Source organism: Salvia miltiorrhiza, chromosome 4 (assembly GCF_028751815.1).
Source record: "Salvia miltiorrhiza cultivar Shanhuang (shh) chromosome 4, IMPLAD_Smil_shh, whole genome shotgun sequence".
NCBI classification, from domain to species: domain Eukaryota; kingdom Viridiplantae; phylum Streptophyta; class Magnoliopsida; order Lamiales; family Lamiaceae; genus Salvia; species Salvia miltiorrhiza.
The window spans coordinates 37,577,356-37,599,299 of record NC_080390.1 but is presented as its reverse complement, the minus strand read 5'-3'; the positions used below and the strand labels follow the sequence as shown (position 1 = coordinate 37,599,299).

General features: G+C 33.2%; 2 protein-coding genes across 6 annotated transcripts; both read right to left on the bottom strand.

The window, feature by feature from the left end:
• Window positions 1-2,367: 2,367 nt before the first annotated feature.
• Window positions 2,368-13,189, bottom strand: LOC131021466 (GCN5-related N-acetyltransferase 6, chloroplastic-like). 5 transcript variants are annotated; one of them, XM_057950658.1, is made up of 9 exons: window positions 13,053-13,189; window positions 12,871-12,976; window positions 12,668-12,720; window positions 11,528-11,564; window positions 11,396-11,461; window positions 11,183-11,314; window positions 8,637-8,790; window positions 3,210-3,286; window positions 2,368-2,629 (listed from the first exon to the last, which is right to left on the bottom strand). In XM_057950658.1, the coding sequence occupies exons 1-9, from the start codon at window positions 13,100-13,102 to the stop codon at window positions 2,537-2,539; spliced, it is 768 nt and encodes a 255-aa protein (XP_057806641.1). In that variant the 5' UTR covers window positions 13,103-13,189; the 3' UTR covers window positions 2,368-2,536. The 5 variants fall into 5 exon arrangements, with proteins under 5 accessions (XP_057806641.1, XP_057806644.1, XP_057806642.1 ...); XM_057950661.1 differs by having other exon boundaries at window positions 3,210-3,280; window positions 13,053-13,176; XM_057950659.1 differs by having other exon boundaries at window positions 11,183-11,311; window positions 13,053-13,176.
• Window positions 13,190-14,654: 1,465 nt separating this feature from the next.
• LOC131021465 (uncharacterized) lies at window positions 14,655-20,393 on the bottom strand. The gene is made up of 6 exons (XM_057950657.1): window positions 20,213-20,393; window positions 19,975-20,109; window positions 15,822-15,974; window positions 15,564-15,739; window positions 15,283-15,390; window positions 14,655-14,920 (listed from the first exon to the last, which is right to left on the bottom strand). Exons 2-5 carry the CDS (start codon window positions 20,104-20,106, stop codon window positions 15,288-15,290), a joined length of 564 nt encoding a protein of 187 aa, XP_057806640.1. The 5' UTR covers window positions 20,107-20,109; window positions 20,213-20,393; the 3' UTR covers window positions 14,655-14,920; window positions 15,283-15,287.
• Between the last annotated feature and the right edge of the window lie 1,551 nt (window positions 20,394-21,944).

The following is a 21,944-nucleotide window of genomic DNA, read 5'->3' as shown; positions in this document are numbered from 1 at the left end:
CGGGGGAAGTATATATATTTTCCCTTCAAAAATCTATGATTTTATGTGAGGTTTAAAATTCACTTATAAAATCCAAACTTTATTATTTTTATAGTTAAAAGTATTAAAATACGATCAATTAAATACACACTAAAGCATAATTAATTAAATTTATATTTATTACACACTGAAAATTTAATGGCAACTGACTTTAAGATTATAAAGTCACGATGAAAACAAGAAGAACGAGAAAATACAAAAAACACAAATTCAGTTTATTAAATACTCCACATTTATTTCATATAAGAGAAATTGTTGTGTAATTGTGGGAATAAGTGTATACTAATAAATTCAATTTGTTCATTGTAGATTCAAAAAAGAAAGCAAGAAAATCCTCTAAAATAGTGCAGGACCCCATGCACGATTATTAGGAATTGAAAAAAAAAATATATTGTATATTGTGAGAGGTATGCGAAATATTCATTTTTTTTCTTAATTTTGCGTGTACATGATTACTGTTCTATAGTACACGGTTGCATGTAGATCCATTTAATAAATGTTTAAACTTTTTTGGACTATTATTTAAATGTTTATAGGACCAAACCAATTAGTTGTTATATATGTGATTTATTTCATATTTTGGACTTAATTATGACATCTACAATACTATATATGTAAGCAAATAAGTTTTTCACCCTTTAGGGTTATTCCGTACATGGTTAGAGTTTTTCAATGTACAGTTTCATATATCATGTACACAGTTTGGTGATTATTGATTATGATGTTATTTCATGCATTTCTGTATATAGGTTTCATATTTTTATGTACACGGTTGTCTATTTAGTAAATTTGATTGTGTATTTGTGTTGTTTTTTAAACATATTATCATTATACGCTATGTTGGTAAGTGGGAGAGAGCCGAGTATGTAGGCGGTGATGAGGTTGTTGTATACATGGTCGTAGAAAACCTTTCTCATTCTAATTTGATGTGGGAGGTTCATGAGCAATTAAACGAGAATAGTCGAACAAATTATATGCTTTTCTACACATCAACCACCGACGAAGAGAGAAAAATTAAAGTAGCATCGAAGGTTGAATCAAATTTGAATCGTCTAATTTTCGAACAAAAAAATATCATGTTGTGTATGTGATCGAGAAAGGCAAACAATTTGTAGTTGCGGGTCAACACAATGAGGCAGGATTATATGATTTACAGTGATCTGCTGTGTTGCCTTCCGAGATGGATGCAAGTAGAAGTATCCCCAAAATTGATGATCGCAACAACAATTCGTCGGCACAGGAAGAAAAACCCGAGTCTTCGGATGAGGAAGAAGACAAGATACGGTGCAGGGAGATCTTGGATTCAGTGACAAATGAATTTTGCACTTGGAGAGATAGTCAGGACATCGCAACTTCACAATGGAGCATCAGTCTGGTGTCAAATCTCATGGGGGAGTTGACGAAGCGTGGCCTGAGCTACGTAATTGGGCAATTCCACTCCGTATTTTGACAGTGTGCTACCATTAGGTTGGCAAGAACCTAGTGTACTGGAAAGCAGGATATTATCAGTGGGTGTTATATTTCGGACGAAAGATGACTTGGCGATTGTTGCGGGACATGTATGGACGTAACCAAGTATACCGAGGAGGCTGCAATGAATAATAAATTATTAGAATAATCAAATATCAAAGTAAAACAATCAAATCGTGCACAAAACAAGAACCGTGCAATCAAGAACTAATCGTGCACACAATAACCCAAAAGTCATATCTAGTAATACAAAACATGTGTATATATCAAACAATGCAGAAAAACACATCTGTGCAAGAAAGTAATAAGTCAACCGTGCACGGAAGAACGAATTGTGCACAGATTTTAGTGTCTGAATTATTCAATACAGGCGTATAAATATCAAATAAACCAGAAAAGTGCAACCGTGCACAATCGTGCACCGGAGAACTCACCGTGCACAGTTAAATCGTGTACAAAAAAATAATTTTAGTGTTCAGATTACACAATTCGTGCATATAAACATCAAAGGAAACATAAAAGATAACCGCGCACGGAAAAAACTCAACCATGCACGGTTTAATTCAAATCAAATTCTAAACTCTAATTTTCTATTCACGCTTCAGTTCACGTACGATATTATAAAATATGTAACAACATTAAAATTAAACATTTAGACTGATTCATGTACGAAATTAATTACTCACCGGATGTGGCGCCGAATATATTTCTTTTCTTGACGAGATGTAGTCCGGTGAATCTGTTGTTATTTGGTCTGTTGATCCTCCCGTTCGAATCTGATTTAGTATCACTACTCATTGTGAATTGGTGAAGTTAATTGACGCACGGGTACTTATCTCATATTGAGGGTATTAATAATGGAGAAAGAGTCTTACATTAAAAATAAAATTGTCAAATTATATATGAGATAATATTTGAAGATAGAAATTACATATATTTATGAAACGTATCAAAAAATAAAAAAAATATATATATAATTTTAAAGAAGGAATGAAATACTATAACTTATCAAAGCTCATCTTCGACGTTAGATGGAAAGGCGAACATCACAACTTGAAACGTCAAGGCATAATAAGTAGGTTTGTTCCACGTAAAGTTGAAAACTTGCTGCATCAACAACCTGAAATGAACTTTCTTAATCACAATCAATAGAAAATACCTTCTATCTAGAGCAAGCAAAAGCACATGACATTTTTATTCCATTTTTGGTATCTCGTTTTCAATTTTTCTTAGTTTTTAATTATTTTTTCTTCCATCCTAATTTCTTATATTTTTTTATAATTCTAAGATTATTGTTTAAGGTTCACTAACTCAATAAGGATTATAATTAATTTTATATTTATTTAGCAATTTTTTAATTAATAATTGATTTTTAGGATTACTTAATCTATAATTAGTATATACATATATATATATATATATACAATTTTTTATTTTTAATCATAAAGTTTCATATATAGTAATAATTTTTATTTTTATGATAATTTTTTTTACATAGTATTAAATATATAGTGAAGTTAATGGTAGGAGACAGTGGTACACCAAAAAGAAGATAATCCATTTTTGCCTTTTTTCGTGTGTCTATAAAAAAATAGTCCATTTTTCTTTGTAGATATTACTGCACAATATATTACTTTCAATATATCAACTTATTTGCGTATTCTACTTATGGTGGACCATTTTCTCAAATGGCAATATACCTGAAAGCCGATCTTCTGATACAAGTTTCGAGCAGGTTTATTGTGACGGTGGACATGTACGAAAACTTTTTCTGCACCTTCAACCAATTTCAAATGTGGAAATTAATTTAGTGTATATATTACAGCTCGTTTGTTAGCCGTATGCATGGATAAGATATGACATGTTTGATTAAAACGTTTTTTTTTTTCATTCTAATTATCAATATTGGGTTGTTGGATGTATATTAAAATATTTCAACAATAAATACATATTTATTTTATTACTAGGACGATCATCCGTGCGATACAAGGCGAAATAGAAATTAAATGATATGTTTAAATAAATAAATATAAATATTAAACAGAAACAAATTATAATAAATGCAAAATATGGTTTAAAAATAAAATACTAATTACTCAATAAAATTTCAAATTTAAAAAACGTAATTTTTAATTATGTATAAAGTGTAATGACAATTATAGTTATTAAATTATTTTAAATTATTTTATAATAAAAATTAATATTACACATTATTATTATAGAGTAATAATAATAATAATAATAATAATAATAATAATAATAATAATAATAATAATAATAATAATAATAATAATAATAATAAATATTTTCATACACAAACATAAATAAAAAGTTGTAAAATTTTAACAAAGAGAAAGAAAATAAAATATTTTAAAATTTTAATAACCTATTCGTTTTAAATTCATTTTTGATAATTTTTATACCATATCAAAGATCTTTTGACGAACTTAAACTTAAGATGCACATTGAATATTTTTTTATAAATTAAATTTGACAATGTTTAGAAAAGAATTAAAATTATTAAAAAAAAGATTAAAAAAAGTACAAAAAAGTGATGGAAGAAGAGGGAGAAAAAATTGAGGGAAAAAAATATAGGGAGAAAACTCCTCTTTTATATATTATATAGATAGATTTGAGTTGTCGAGAATATTTCAACAATATATACATATTGATTTTATTATTTGAATTATCGAGGAGGTTTCTCTCTTGCAACAAGGTCATTTCAATTAAGTTCCATCACATTGTATATATATGTTGTATTTTCATTTAACTTATTATTTAGACTAATTTATAAAAGTACCCACAATCGAGCTCTTTGCCCTCCTCAAACCCCGCCATTCGCGCCCCCTTACATTGTCGCGCCGTGCAGCTCGATGCCTAACTCTTGTCCTCGCGCTCGACTTTTTGGTTGAGATATTAGGCACGCGCTATATTGAAAAAATGAAATTTTAAATTTAATTGCATTCAACTGATCTTTTTGTAGCTGATTTTATGTTTTTTTTTTCCTCTAAAATTTAGCTGTTTGCAACGGCATTGTTCTTTTTTTTTTTCCTCAAATTTCTTTATAAATATTACTTCATTCATTTCATTTCTCACATCAAATTCAATTCCTATTTCTCATTTTTCTTCTCCAACAATGTCTTATTCTTCCTACTTCTCTTCCGACTCTTCCTCTGATTCATACACCGATGAGGTTCCGGTCGCTCTGACTTTCAACGTTGATCCCGCCCTTCAATTCATGCAACTCGTGAATGAATTATTAGAAATAGCGAGTCATGTAGGTCTATCGGATAGCCCTCCAAAAAACGGAGGGAAGAAAAGATCATACATTCATCGTGGTCGTGAAGCCAGTGGCGAACGGTTTTATCGAGATTACTTCGCCCTCGATTCTGTATTTGGCAAAATATTTTTCCAACGACCTTTTCGTATGTGTTGATCCTTGTTCTCACGTATCATCAATGCAGTGGAGTTCAATCCTTACTTCCAACAGTGCAAAGATTCTATTGGGAGATGGGGCTTCACACCGCTGTAGAAATGTACGGTTGCAATTCGAAAACTCGAGAATGGAGGTGCCGCGAATTCTTACGACGAGTACCTACGGATTGCCTAGTCGACATCACTGTTGTGCATGAGGAAATTTTGTCGAGCAATCGTCTGCATTTTCTGTTGGGAACTTAATGAAATATCATAATCCTAGTTTTGATGATACCAAAATCAATAGGTTTCACTTGTAATAGACTAGAACTGTTCGAACTCAAGTGTTAGAGTTCCTTCTCTAGTTTAGATGTTGTTCTGAAGACTGAAGAACGAAGGACTGAAGACTGAAGATTGAAGATGCCGACTGATGTAACGATTAAGGCAAAGTCAAATATATCAGTCGAAGGATCAATTTCGACTGATTACTTAATGCGCGCCACGTGGATTCAGCGGACTGATACTAAAGTCAAGTATCAGTTAAACATTGTTCCTCAGACTGAACCTCCAACGTTCAAAGGAAGCCACGCACTCCAGAAGTACAGCCGCATTAAATACAGAGATTTTAGGATCGTCCTTTCTCAGCAGAGGCCATTTCTTTTTGGTGATCACCTTTTCAGAGATGTCGCACCTCCTGCTCTTCAAAGTAGTCGTTCTTACCAAACAAAGAACCTCAAAGATTGAAGCATCAGCCCAAGTTCAAATTACTCTATAACGGAAGAAATCTTGAAGACCATCTCCGCCAACAGATCTATTTAAGACGTCTCCTATAAATTGCGCTGGAGGATCACTTCAATCTTCACCGATTCAACAACATAAGCTGAAACGCTGCCGAATTCGTTACTCAGCAAAACCAAGCCTCTCCAAAGGTTGAATCGAAGAAGAGAATCACAAAGCCAAAAATCAGTCACTGCTGATTACATACATTCTCTTAGAACTTAGGCAAATATTGTATATCCAAAGCCTAGGTAAAACTAACTGCAAAGAACTTGTTCTTTGTGGTTTAGTTGGCGAGTTTTCAAACCTCTCTTCAATGAACCGAATTGAGTGTTTGTGTCGAAAAGAAGTTCAGACCAGTGTTCTGTCTCCGTGAGATCTTAGTGCCCAGTGTGCGCTAGGAGTGAGAAATCCAACCCAATGCGTTGGTACTGAAGATAGGATCTTCAGTCGTCTCGATTTGTGTGCACCCGTAAGCACACGTTCAGGTTTGTTGTGCACCCGTAAGCACACGCATCAATTTGCAGTGCACCCGTAAGAACTTGCCCAGTGAAGTTGTTGGTCTGATCAACCGACCGTGGATGTAGGAAGTGTTTTCCGAACCACGTAAAAATCTCTGTGTTATTTACAGCTTTCAGTACTTACCTTCTTACTTGTGCTCTTACCTTCATAAACTAAAAACTGATTAATTGCAAAAAGAAACTTAACGACTGACAACGTGTTTAATATCACAGGCTATTTCAAAACAAAAGTTTTTCGTTGCGTGTGTTATCAGTCTAACTGATCTATCTTCTGATAGTCAGTAAGATTCATAACATCTCTCTATTTATCAAACTCGACTGAAGCCTTACGTGTATCAGTTAAAGTCTTTGACTTAACTGATAACTCCTTACTGAAGAGTATTCAGTAGTAGTCGCCAACCCTGTTTTGACAAAACTCTTTTCAGTAAATAGGTTGAGTCAGTTTGTATTTAAAGTTTCGTTTTAACTAAGAAAAATAGCCCATAGGTGTATTCTCTCCCCCCCCCCTCTCATACACCTATTCGAGACCCTCCGGACCTAACATTTTCGACCTGAAATATTTGAGGAGACCGACTTTCACCAACTGTCAAAGGCTACTTGCTATGCACGAGGCGAAACAAGGTTCCCGGGAATGCTAGGGCGTCTCGATTGCATGTACTGGACGTGAAATAAAATTGTCCAATGGCGTGGCAAGGAGCATACACCCGAGGTGATCACAACGAGCCGATGATCATCCTCAAAGTCGTCGCATTCCAAGATTTGTAGATCTGACATGTGTTTTTATGGGTACCTAGTTCAACAACGGCATCAATGTGTTCAACCAATCATTGTTGTTTAACAACATTCTTAAAGTAAGGGCTCCGCCGGTGACATTCCAAGCCAACGACTCTTACTACACGATGGGCTACTATTTAACTAGACGGCATCTACCCTGATCGGCCCACTTTTGTAAAGAGTCCTCCATTCACGTCGGACTAGAAGAAGAGGTTCAAATTGATGCACGAAGCGGATCAGAAGGACATACAATGAGCTTTTGACATCCTTCAAGCTCATTGGGCTATTACCAAAGGATATGCTATCTTGTTTGCATGCATTATTTTGCAGAACATGATAATCTAAGACGAAGAAGAATACACAATTGAATAGGAAGTTGAGGGCAACAACGAGACGTCGAGTAGCATGATTCCATCTCGTACTCGGACTGGAGCTCCGTCGAAATTCCGAGCGTATTTGGCTCGACAATCCTCCCTTCGTGATTTCCGGATTTAATCGAGCACATTTGATCAGTTCAATTTGGTCCGGTCTAGCCATAACTAAATTATATATTGTGATTTTATTTTAATTATTGTAATTTTTTATTATATTATATTTTAATTAATGCAATGTTGAAAATTTTAAATTTAATGAAATATTCGATTTTAAAATTTAAGAAGTTATCTAAATGAAATAAGATGTCTTTTCAAATTGCATCATTTGAATTGGATGTCTTGATCTATACTCATATATAGATCTTTATTCTAAATAAAAATAAAATTTTCAAAACTTAGTTTTTAATGTGGAATTCAATACAATATCGACTTATTGTAGCTTTCAAATAGTTTTAATTCTAATTTTTTATTTTACTTTTAATTATTATTTTTTAATCTTCGAATACATTTTAAATAAATTAAAATAGAAATAAAAATTATTATAATATGTTTCAAATTATTTAATTTTTTTAATTAAGATAATATTAAATTTTAATTTCAATGGAATTTTAATTATTAAATTAGATGTCAAATTTAATTGTAAACAATATTAAAAATAAAAGAAAAATAAAAAATAAAATTAGAGAGTCAAGTAGAAGGCTCTCCGACTAGGTGGGCTCTTAAAAGTGATCCAACCACTTTTTAGAGCCCACCTCAACTCTCTACTATAGATGCTTTCATATCCTCTTAAAGCCCTCAAAGAGACTTTTGAGGGTGTGGATGCTCCAAGTACTAATTTAGTTGTTTATGTTGCACTTCCCAAAATATCATTTCTAGAGTGTAAGCGCATGTGTGTAGATCACTTGAGTTCAGTGTCCCACTTTTTAAATTTTTCTTTTTCCAATTTCAATTTCTAATGTTTTAGTTTAATTTTTTATTTATTAATTAAGGTTTATTATAACTTAAAGGATATACTCATTTTTAGCATTTAAGTTCAATTTTATTAGCTGATTAATAATTAGGATGGATAAATTCATAAGTAGCGTATATGATTTTTGGTTATAAATGTTAACTACAACTCATTCTACTATAATAAATTTTTGTTTTTAAATATTTATAATTCAAATAAAGAATTTCAGAATTTGACAGTAGAGCGTAAAAAATATTTATTAGGTTAATGGACAATCGAAACCAAAGAAGGTACTATAATTAGGTTAAGGTTAATTACCATTGGAGTTGGCAGCGGAAATGGCATATCTTAGCATGGTGGTAGCAACACCCTGGCGGCGTGCAGATTTAGCGATGCATAAATTTGCAATATAGCCGTAGCAGATTGAGCTTTTTCTATCCAAGAGGCACACAAGAGGATGCTTCAGCCTTTCCTGAATTGAACAACTTTATAATTAAAGCACTCATATATACTTCAAAGGGTTAATCATCCAACTTATCCCGATCTTTACCAATTTATAGATTCTATTCTAATTTTTAAATTTATAAACTATATCTATGGGTGGACCAAAATACCGAAAAATCGGTATACCACATTTATCGTATCGAAAAAATATCGAAAATACCGAATTTTTGATATACCGTAAATTTCGGTATGACATGGTACCGTATCGAAAATTTTTGGTAGGATAATGATATCATTTTTTATCATACCGCGGTATACCGTTATATACCGATATAACGGTATATATCGAAAAAAACGGTATATACCGAACCAGCATACCATATCGATTGAAATAAATTATATATGTATATATATAATTAGTGATAAATTATATATATATAAAATTATAATTATTAAAGAATTAATGACAACTTACAAAATATAAATTCATTAATAATTTTGATAATTTAGACATGAAACAACATACCAATAATTTTGGTATACCGTCAAATATAGTAAACCGAATTTTGGTACGGTATACCCCACTATTGGTATGATATTGGCATGAAAAAGTTCATACCGAATTTTTCGGCATATCGATCTTCGATATACCAAAGAGTCTGGTAGGACAACAGTATGAAAAATCTCATACCGCAATTTACGATAAGGTATACGGTATGACGAATTTTTTTTGGCATACCGTACTTGTTCACCCCTAACTATATCATATAGGGCTAGTAATCGGTCTGATTCGATTATAACCGAACCGATTTACCGGTTAACCGAAACCGATTAACAATCAAGTAATAATCGAAAATCGAACCGATTTATAGTTTGGTTAATCGATTAATTCGGCTGTATAAATCGCACAGAAATCCGTAGACTTAAATCCCACATAAAAGACCTCTAGCTTATTATTAACATCTCTAACTTATTATTAAATGGTTAGTAGCGATATAGAACTGAACAATAAAGATACCACAATTTATATTCTTTATCGAACATGTATCTCCTATAAAACTAGATATTATTAAATCTGAAATCAAGGAATATAGTTTTTTAAATAATACTGATCAGATCAAGGGTTATTAGTCTGTAAATACACAAACTTTTTATATTTTCTAAAATTTAACATGACTTTTATTTTTAGCCCACAAATACACGAACTTAGCATTTTCTCTGATTTTTGACATCGATAAGAAAAAATTCTAATTTACTATTAACGTGAAGGCCGGTATACCATGTCATTCACTCTCTAATCAAAATAATGAATCAAATTACTCTATTCAAGTGCATATTTCGTAGTCCACGTCATGTATTCCTGCCTCCACCTCAACAATAAACAGAGTTTTTTCATATCGATGTCAAAAATCAGAAAAAATGCTAAGTTCTTGTATTTATGAGCTAAAAATAAAAGTTATGTTAAATTTCAAAAAATATGAAAAATTCGTGTATTTACAGGCTAATAACCTCAGATCAAATACATCGTTAGGAATTAATGTTCAATCTTTTAAAAGTGTCAATGATCGAATGATTCTTTCGAAGGCTACTGATTGGTTCTATCTATGACACAACGATTCCACTTAAAAGTTACACTTCACATATTTCCTTTGCTGTCAGTATGAAAATATTGAATCTTCTTCAATGAAGAAGAAATATATTTCTCAAATGGATTTCTAGCAAGGTAAGACCTCTAATTCATCCTTTTTATCTCAAACTTAAGGTCGAAAACTGGAATGGAGAAAGAAGCGGAAGCGAAGCCCTATTCTTTTTCTTTCAAATTTTAATTAATTTACAACTTAATAAATATATAAATTATTTAATTAATAAACCGGTTAATTCGGTTTAACCGGTAACTTACAGGTTAAACCGATTAACCGAGTAACATAAATTATTATAACCGATAACCGAACCGAACCGAAAAATTCACCGATTTTTTGATTCGGTTCGGTTATAACCGGATAACCAGAACCGATTTACCACCCCTGATATCATAACATTTAACAATTCTATTAATTTCATTCCGTCATTTGAAATCGATCGATCAATTCTATTACAACCTTTCAAATTGCATTATTTGAATTTTAGTTGAATTGTGACATGACGTACCGAAAAAATGATCTATATTTTGCTCCCCAAAAAAAAGATGTATACGAAAATATTGATATTTCATTTATTTTTTATTTTTTAAAAACAATTATCTCAAAAACCGATTGATAAAATTGATAGAAGTTGATATAAATATTGCCATAATTGCTAAAGGTTGAGACATAATTGATAATAAATATTAAAGATTGAAATAAAATTAGTAAAGGTCGGGATAGATACGTTTATTAATTAAGCTTATTGAAATGGCAAATTAAGTATGAGTTGGAGTGTACCCCTGGAAAGGTTTGTCCATGTGACAAATGTTGAATGCTCAAGTCCAAGGTTCCAGCTACACTTTTCAATATGCTATGTTTTAGCTCTCCATCTTCCTTCTTCACCTCATCTTCTCCATCAACATCGCCCTCCTATATCTATATTCGTTAATTATAAGCTACATCTGTATTTACAAACAAGTATAGTATATATTCCACATTGATTTACTGTACCATCACAATACACATGCACTTTTCTCCCAGTTTTGAGTTGTATCTCCTTGTCATCGCATTCAACTCCTGGGGGAAGACACAGTAAATTTTTTGAAAGTGATTATTCAAGGGAAATTTGCTACTTTCTTCTACCTGTTGGGCGAATTTTCTTCTGTTACTCTCAGCATATCTGATATTATAAGATGAGCAACCACCAATTATTATGATGCTTCAACTTTTACAATTGTACTCAACGTTTCAAAATTTCTTTTTTAATGGGTCAACTTCAATCACCGATGAGATCATTGGCCGCTGAAATTTAGACCCACAAAGCCTTCAAATTAACTTTCCAATCCAACATTGATTTGGTTTGGTGGTGAGAAGTTAAGGTTCCGTGAGTATTTGAGGTAAAATTCTAGCGTCAAATTGATGTCGATTTAAGAAATTAATTTAGAGATTTTGTAGCTCATTTCTAAAAAAATTCAACCCCCCCAAATTATGTCTTCACGGCCCAATTGAAACCCAACCCGTGGTCTCAATTTCAGCTAACAGTGATCACAGTGGCTGTAATTGAAGCCACAATAAAAGAATGTTAACTTACTACCTATGTTTTCTTCGAAAAAAAAAAAACTTACCAGCTATTTTAACAATAACGACAGTACATAAAATGTGTAAATTAATGTTTGTAAATATTACTCCCTTCGTTCCACTGCAAGTGATTAGCATTCTATTTTTGGTTGTTCTAATATAAGTGGTCTGTTACTATAAGGGTGCGTTCTCTTTGGTTGTAAATTTATCATGAGAAAAAGAAGGATAAACAAAATTTAACCCTTTAAATCATTCATTTCTTTTCCCACATTTCCTACTTGACTCATACTCACTCTTCATTTACACTACAGACACTACAAAGGAGAGATAATATTATCACACCATTTTTGAAGGGATAATATTATCCCTCCTTTGTAGTGTAAATGAGGAATGAGTAAAGGTCAAGTAGAAAATGTGGAAAAAGAAATGAATGATTTAAAGGGTGAAATTTTGTTTATCCCTCATTTTCTCATGATAAATTTACAACCAAACAGAACACACCCTAAATGAATAATTTAACCCTTAAAAAATATGGGTCTAACACTTTTAACAAAGTTACATTTTCTTAACTCTCGTGCCCGAAAAGTTTTGAGTCATTTATAATGAGACAGAGGGAGTACTTTATTTGTAATTTTATTCTCAAAAAGTATTAATTTGTAATTTAACGTACGTGGTAGTAAATGAAGGATATGATTAATTCCATACCGTTCATTTTCTCGGCCTTCCCAGTGGCTCTCTGCTCTCAGCCAAGCGGCCATCTACCAAAGCAAGAAAATTGAAACACCAGAATACCAAAGAAAGAGTTTGTGTGCCAGTGTTAATTTTGATTTTTTTTTTTTAAAGTGTGAATGATTACTTCACTCAACCTATGTTTAATTTTGATTAAAAGAAAAAGTAGTGTTAGCTACCCAGTATTCCTCATGGTGTCGAGCTTCACGCGGTGTGTCGAATATGATGTTTGAAGGACTAAATTTCTTCAAGAAGCCTGCACCCTTGCTTGCAGAAGCCTGCACCCTGCACCATTAATTAAACAAACAATTCCTCTGTAATTAATTAGGTAAGTCACCAAGAATACATGAACAAAACTCACATTCTCCATCTTCTTGAGAAATTTGGTCTGTGTAGAGCAATCGTCGACATGAATCACAAGTTTCTTTTTCGGCTCTTTCCTTTCTAACCAACCAGCTGTCGCTCCTCTTCAAGTTTTGGACTATAATGGTTTCAGCTGCATTCGACTTAGTTTATTTCACAGAATTTATAAGTTTCAATAATAATTTATAAAATATTTCAAGAGCTTATATAATACTCCATCCGTCCCAGCCAAGATGATACATTTCTTTTCGACATGGGATTTAAGGAGTTGTAGATTAGTGTTTTAAATGTGTAGTATAAAAGTGATAAAGTAAGAGAGAAAAGGTAATAAGGGAGTGATTAATTAGTTGTAATTCTGCAATTAAAATCCCTTATTTTTGCCGTATTTAAAAATGTAGCATCTTCATTGGGACGACCCAAAAATGAATATGTAGCATCTTCGTTGGGACGGGGGGAGTATAATATTTGATTGTGCAATATAACGTTAAAAGCTTATAAAATATAATTATAAAATATTTCAAGAGCTTATAAATTTATAAAATTTTGTGCGTATTAGTTTAGTGGTAGAATAGTCAATGTTCGAAACCAAACACCTCAAGTTCGAATTCATCATCGAAACCAAACACCTCAAGAGCTTATAAATTTATAAAATTTGGTGCGTATTAGTTTTGTGGTCTTTATTCAACGAAAAAAGTAATGGCTCCAAAATTTCATAAGTTGTTTTATTAAAAAAAAATTATAAGTTATCAAAATATTTGGATAATTAAACTTATAAATTAAAAAGAAAAAATTTAAGAGAAATGAAAATGGAATATATGTATTGTAAGTAACAATCATAGTAGAGTTATTTTAGGAAAGTAAACTATTCATGTCATTGCATTCGATTCGTAATTGTAAACTACTTATATATTCGAATATCTTTCAAATTTTATTTGAGATTCGTAAATATTCAAGTAAAATCAAATATTCATTTATTTTTTTTAAGTATATTCTAAACAATGCAAATCATATACTCCTATTCAATCCAATTTCCTAACATTCAATTCATAATTTTCAAGGAGAATTTTTTTTATCTTTTCACATTTTCATTTTAAACTTGTGTTCATCCTTCCTAGTAAGTTATTTGGAAGACGAAGAGAGTTTTTTTTTCTTTGATTATTATTTTTCTTTTCCCCATATTTCTTTTTATTTAAGTAAATATTTTACTTTATAGTTTTATAGTACTTTACCAGTATTGAAATCTTATTTGATAATTCATTAATGCAGAATATATGGAAGGCACATAATTATTGTCTAAATTGGAGACCATAGAATCCTGAGGCTTCTCAATAGCTCTTAAACAACATATTAACTATTTTAAAGAGTTTATAAACTCAGGTAAACACCCAAGATTGATTTAACAAAATCAACTAGGCAGGTCTTAAGATGAAATACTTGCCTTTCGGTTGAATGTTTGAATACCCCATTACAAACACCCAGCCTCGATCTAGCATAATCTACTTTACAAGGTCAAAATTATAATATGGCATGAATACTAACAGAAACATCAATCGAAAAATGCATGCATCAAGGCATAATAGCAAAGAATAACTGCACAGAATTTGAACTCAAAAAGCATGCTCACTAGCTCAATTAAAAATTTGCAGCATTCATGATCAACCTTCTTCCGGGGTTAAATCTTCCTACCTGCTTTGATATGTACCACGAAAGGGCAGCCAGCACTCGCCCAGTTGTATTTAAAACAAAAAAGAAAGTGGTTGGGGAAGCAGCACGAAGATGAAATAGCAAATTGCATTTACTCGAAATTCTACTCAAATGGGCAGAGCCCACTGCTGGTTTACTTTGCAGATAATGCACACCTCCAATCTAAAGAAGAAAGGACAAAGTTAGTTCTGACTGTGCTCAAGAAAATATCTATGCAGGTAATGAATCCAATTGAAGCATATACAAAAGTGGATCTGTTGAAGAGATGTATTCACATGGATAATGATAACATATGTACAAAGTCCAATCCGTGAGGAATTGATGTAGACAAAATGACTAAATCTTGCTTTGCAAAAGAGTAGGCCAACACCATTGGACTTTGTATATATGTAATCATTAGAACTCTCTCTCACACACACACCAAAAAAAATTATGCTTAGTACTAGTTTCTCTCCTTGAATAGGCTAATTTTAGATATCTTTGGTGTCTCGGAACTTTTTAAGTAAACGCAGCAGATAACGTACCCACTTCATTCTTCATCAGTATGCGTAAAAATGGCCTCAACCCGGTCAAGTGACGCTTGTAACCGGCCAGAATTCATGTTAAACAATGGTTCATCAGAGCCGACACCCCTGTAGAATGTAATTATTTTGAAGTGCACTGTGGTACAAACTCTGGATATTAATTAAAGACAATTGAAATAGCTGAACTACGGCATAGAAATTTACTGCAAGGTGTAATTTAGAACCACATTGACAGATTTCAATATCTCTCACTGGCCACAAACCAGGAAAAAACAACTTACCCAGTAATTTCAGGGAGAACATAATCAGCCCTCCACCCAAACCGGAAATCCACTCCAGGACATAAACCAAGAGATGTTTTATTTCGAATCCTGGATATACCATCTCCACCCAAAGATGTTGTCAGCTTCCATTTCCAACCTGTAGCGTGCAACTGAAAGCTGTGGCCCACTCCTACCTGCACTATTTTAAACACTTTATTCAGTGAAATAGCCACATTATAGATAAAGCGTGCATTAGGAAAGACAAGACCATCACACCTGAAGGTTAAGGAACTTTGTTATAGGAATTTTCTTGGAAACAAGCTGCACATCTTGGTATAAAGGCTCATACATTAACTTCCATTTCCGCTCAAACGCTAAAGGTTTCAAAACCAGTTTCGCATGGTAGTCATTCAGGGGAGCATTATACAACTACATAAAAGCAAAGAAATTGGAACTCAGACTGATTTCTTCATTGTGATATTTATAGTCGATGGCATGTGCTACGCAGTCGAGAAACCAAGCAATAGTAGACATGCATAGTTATGCTTTGCATGGTTGGCTCATTCAATTTCCCTGGTTTTAAATATTGAACATAGTGAAAACAAAAGTGAAGGAGCTATTACGAAATTGGCATCATATGCATGATTTATTTGTTGTATAATGGATCATGTTAGTAGTCCGTAATTGATGATGGTTGTGCTTCTACAATATTTAGTAGTCAATTGTTGAAGAATGCTTATGTATCTACAAGCACTAAATATGTCTGGAAGGAAAGAAGCCTAAAAAAGCTATATATTGCAATCTATAAAAAGATGGAAAGCTCAGTTTTAGTCTCCTTATCTTCAATATAATTTCCCAACTTAGCTCTGTATTTTAGATTCTAAGTAATGCAGCCATAGAATTATCATGACATAGACCTTGTATCATGGAGGTTGAATCCTATGAACTACTTCAGAGCTAAGCCTACAGACTCAAATGAATATCCTGAAAATGACAACTTTAAAGGTAACGACTGTCTTCTGCAGTTGGGTCTGTTTGGTGAAATCCCAGCTGCATAATGTAAAATAGTGGGAGAGGTTGAAGTTGAACAGATTAACCTACTTAAATGTTGGACAGAGGAGATGAAATTGAAAAATATGAAGGTGTTATACTATGGAAACAACTTCAAGACACTAAATTAAGAGATTAAAAGTGTGAGGACAATGACTTCATCTGATGTATGCTTCAGCCCCTAAAAAAAATAACCCAACAGCCTATCACATCTTCTATTTCCACACAAAATTAAGCATAATGCAGTTGAAATAGATTACCTTTTCTATCGTGATTACCTTTTCTAGAATAGATTAGTCTCTCTTGTATACATACATGCATAAATCAATACATGAATATATAAGTATATTCATTGAAACATGTTCTCCACACATGGATTCACATGGCATATTAATCAATATGCTCATAAAAAGTTGTTTGGTGAATAAACATGTAAACACAAAATAGTAGACAGCAAACTTGTCACTGATCAAATCAAGGAAACCGATTTCACAGTGATTAAATATGTTGATGTGACAATTGGGACAAGCAGGCACTTGGGCTAGTGGAAAACTATTTTAGCAACAACCCTAAAAGCAAGGTTCGTAAGCCACTTCATGTGTAAACGGACAAAATACCCTTCGCTAAAAAAAACTAAACACTAAAACCTAACCAACCTCCACCCCTTTCACAGCCATCATGCCCCTGCCCCATCTTCTTCCTGATGCATATAACCTTTTTCTTCTTCTTCTTTCTTATTTCTCGATTCTCCGTTGGTTTACATTCAATTTCTTCTTATCATTTTGCAAATCTTTAATGAAGAAAGCAAAGATACTCATATTGCTTTGCCGGTTATTGTGTGTTCTTCTGTTCTCACTATATATTTCTTTTTCTTTGTTACCAGTTATTAATTTAGTACAAAATCGTAGTTCATGTTTACACAAAACACAAGAATTTGAGTACTCATATAATGTGCTCGCAAAATTGTGCAACTCTCGATGTTGATACTTGTTAACCAGGAGATTACCAAAAAAAAAATGGAATGTAAGAGAACATATATTTCATTTCATGAACTTCAGAAAGTCTTAATTGGGATAGTTCAAAATGCATTGCAAATTATTGGAGGAAAGAAACATTCAGGGCGTTGAAGGGAAAGCCCAACTAGAGTAAGCCTTCCATGATACATACACATTGACATCACGTCGCTTAGAAGACTCCTTATAATTACTTCATTAGATCCTAAAAGGGCCCAACTATGAGAATCAAGTGTAACATATACTAAAAAGAATTAAAGAAGCCATGATAGTGGCATTGCTACATTAATTGCATAAGCAGTTACTAAACTATAATACTTGTATTGAATTCAGTAATGAGTATTGAGTACTAAACTTCTTATTTGGTTCAGATGGGTAACAAGCATTATTGTTTTTGCAAACTTGAAACTTCATTTGTAATGCAAATGGCTAATCCTTTTCTTATGACATTTTACACTTAAAATAACAAGAAGAAGAAGAAATTACCTTTGCAATCAAGATTTAACTCAATTGAGAAATTTTGGAATCTATTTTCTGCTAAAATAAACAAAGATAGAACAATGGTGGTTAGAGAACTTATATATTCACTTACTAATAGTTGGAAATATTAGATCATGATGATGTTAGTGACTGAAGAAGACAACAGTTAAAATTTAGGTTTAAAATAGACTAAGAGGTATTTTTTTTTAATTTATTGGGTTAACTTTCAAGTAAGAATAATGTTACAAAAGAATCTAAGCTTTGTGCTGATTGAAAAAAGAGTTGTCGCGTCCATGCTGGGCTCTTAATTCCACTAAATCCATTCATTTGTAAAAGTGTTGAGTATTGTGTGAAAATGATAAAGACGTGATACGAAATTGAAAGTTCAGTACCGACTTTGATATAAATATAAGTCCAGTTCTAAACTGATAGAAATATAAATGCAGTACACATGTTGCATACAATTAGTGTTCAATATCCTATTTCAGAAACAAGACATAATTTGGTGACCACCCATGACATTAACTTGACACCGCTTATAAATATGATTGAAAATAAAATAATAGTACATGATTGCCTTCCTATCACATAACTGAGGGTTTATTTACTCACCAAACATTTTAGGGGGTGTTTACTTCAGGTGATAGGTTGCTCAAAATAGGATAGGCTAATCCACCACATAGTTTGATGGATTGAACAATTTTGAGCTTCTTTAATCATGTAACCCTATAAATGCTGAATCATATGTATTGTAAACCCAATCTATTACCCAAATTTTGGACATGTTTAAGTGCATAACTTACATTGGAGGCAACACTCTTTGAAACTCACAAATATGATGTTTTTAAATTATCAACAGAAGAGTAGGTTCAGTTTAACATGTTAATGGGGTTAAGTTCATTAGAATGAAATGAGGTCATTTTTAATAAGTTGCATAAAAGAATGAGAGGCCACTTCTTATAGATTGTCAGGAGACCTTCGGAATTACTTGCACAACAAGAATTAGCAAGAAATGTCTGCTTAGTGGTTCATAATCAACCATACCAAAGACTACTCCAACTTATGGCTATTCACTGTACAATAACAAGTCGTACTACTTATGTATAATAAGTAAATATATGGGGTCATTTTATAGTGTCTCGTATTTGTAAAACTGGTTAGTCTCAAAACAGTACTTGTGTGAGCTAGCTGCTCCTTATTGATTGTTGTGTTTCTTTTGCATTTATAATCAAATATGTACATTCGATATTGCTTGTGCATTATCAGCAACGAGCATTAGTAGGGTGTTACTAAACTTTTTTGGTGTTCCTCAAAATTTATTAGCCAACCACATATATGAGAATAGTTTCTCTCTCCGTGTTTTCTGCAATTTTGCTTTCTAAATTTGGTGTATATGGTGTGTAACAGTAGAACTTCTACAATGGGCTTATGTATTTTACAGACTGATTTAATAAAATCATCTACATCTAGTAGCAGGATGTATGCTTAAACGGCCACATAGTTTATACCATTGCTGTCATCTACAGAAATTCTTCATAGTTTATACAAATACACAGCACAGGGACCTTGAAGAGCAAAAAGTTATGCAGCTATCAAGTTGCACTGGAGGTTCTTACCAATAATCAAGAAAAGAAATATAGACAAGCAAGAGGCATTTCTTACTATCCAACTAAGAGAATGCACACTCCCCAGTAATTACATACTAACAACACATTAATAAAATTCATAACAGGAAAATCAATTCACTAACATTCAATGTCACACATAAATTTGGTGTGAATCAGATTTGTTGCTAGTCATATACTCAAAAGTGAGAGCCAGTAATACTTCAGTAAAAACTAGTAATTTTTTGTATCAAACAATGAGCTATAAAGTGAAACAAATACCTCTAAATTAACGCCAACGCGGAACCCCTGAATCTCTTTCCTGAACTTCAAGAAAATCTCCGTAGGCATCAAATTGAAGTTGTAAAGCTCGTCCCACGATGTGGGTTCATCTCCGTTCGATGTGCCTTCCATATCCTTGAACATCAAAAGACCGAAAAAGAAAAAATAAATTTCAATTGCAAGCCCTTCAAATTTATCAGTAGAAGAAGAACCAGCAAATAACACGGAGAATTGAAACCTTTCTGGTTGTTCGAAAGAAATTGAAATTGCTGCTCTCGGTAAGGGTTGCAGGGAAAGGGTAATGAGCAGCAACCGCCTGCACTCTTTCAGTCCTTGCTTCTGAGTTCAGGGTTTTCTATCTTCAACTGTCACGAAGCACTTTTACCCCCACCCCAAACAAATAATTTTATTTTCTTCGGTTATTATTATTTTTTTTATCAGAAAAAGTAATATTATTAGAAAAGCATGGTACCAGAAGTACCACAAGGATTACACAACAACAGAAGAAAGGGACTCACTCATCCAAGATGAAAAACAATTCTCCTCGGACAAATATTTAAAAATTGTATTCCAACTCCACATCCTTGCTTTGATCTCCCTAATCACACATAGTGGCTCCCAAGTCTTTCCATCAAATCTACTCTCGTTACGATTCTTCCATAAGATCCAAATTGTGCACATCCATAAGGCCTTCATAAACTTCGAACTTTTCTTGTTTCCCCAGATTAGAAAAAGCTTTGAAATGTTCCATAATACCTTGTGGTCTTGGAGCTTGAACGCCCAGCCAGCTTTGTACTCCGTTCCAGACCTCTTCGACTTTTGGGCAGCTAATTAGTACATGCTTTGTCGTTTCCTGTTGATTGCAACAACCATTGCACCACTTCTCCACTTCTCCGATAGAGATATTCCGTCTCGTCAAGTTTTCACAAGTTGGCAGCCTATTCCAAATAATTCTCCAATTTGTAACTCTTGCCTTCTGAGGAATCGGGGTATCCCACACTTCCTGGAAAGTTTCTTTATTTGGGCTTGTATGTGACTCGGTGTTTCTTGACTGATTTAGAATTCGGTAGGCTGACTTCGTTGAAAAGACTCCATCCTTGGTTGCACTCCAACACCAAGTGTCTTCGTTACCTGCATTAGGAGCAGCAGAGGAGATGGCTGCAAGAAGATTGTTAGTCATTTCTTTCTCCCTATCAAAAAGCTCCCGTCTCCATCTCGGCTCCCACTCCCATCTACCCTCCACCCATTTCCCAACATCACTGACCTTTGCGTCTTTACTCTCACTGAGTTGGAACAATCTAGGGAATTCTTCCTTAAGTGGTCTCGACCCAACCCACGTGTGCTCCCAAAACTTGATGTCTTTACCATTTCCCAGCTTCCTCCTGATGTTTTTACTAAACCATTTCTCCGTTTGTCTCCAGTTACAAGGATTTTAGGCCACCATCCACTGCAATTTCTCCCCATCCTTGGAACACCCAACCCCTCTTCCCCCACGTCAATCTCCCCAAAAATGGACGTCATCGTCCTTGCCCACAATTTCCCCTTTCCGGTTAAGTATCTCCAGATCCATTTCATAACCAACGCCAAGTTAAACCGTTCTAAATCTCTGAAACCCAGCCCCCCTTCATTGTATCCGTCCCATGAAGCATGACACACTTCTTTTTTGCACGGAAATTAAGAAATTGGTATTTTGTGTCTTGAGTGTGGTAGATTAAAAAGTAAAAATGTGAATAAAGGGTAAATTTTTTGCCATTTTTAGAAACGTGTCATGCTTCGTGAGACATATCAAAAAGAAAACTGTGTCATGCTTCGTGGGACGGAAGGAGTATATTCGAATATATTTGAACCTCTTTGATTTATAAAGATCCTGATATTAATCTCAAACTCCACTAAACTTTTTTATATTCGAATATATTTCAACCTCTTTGATTTATAAAGATCCTGATATTAATCTCAAACTCCACTAAACT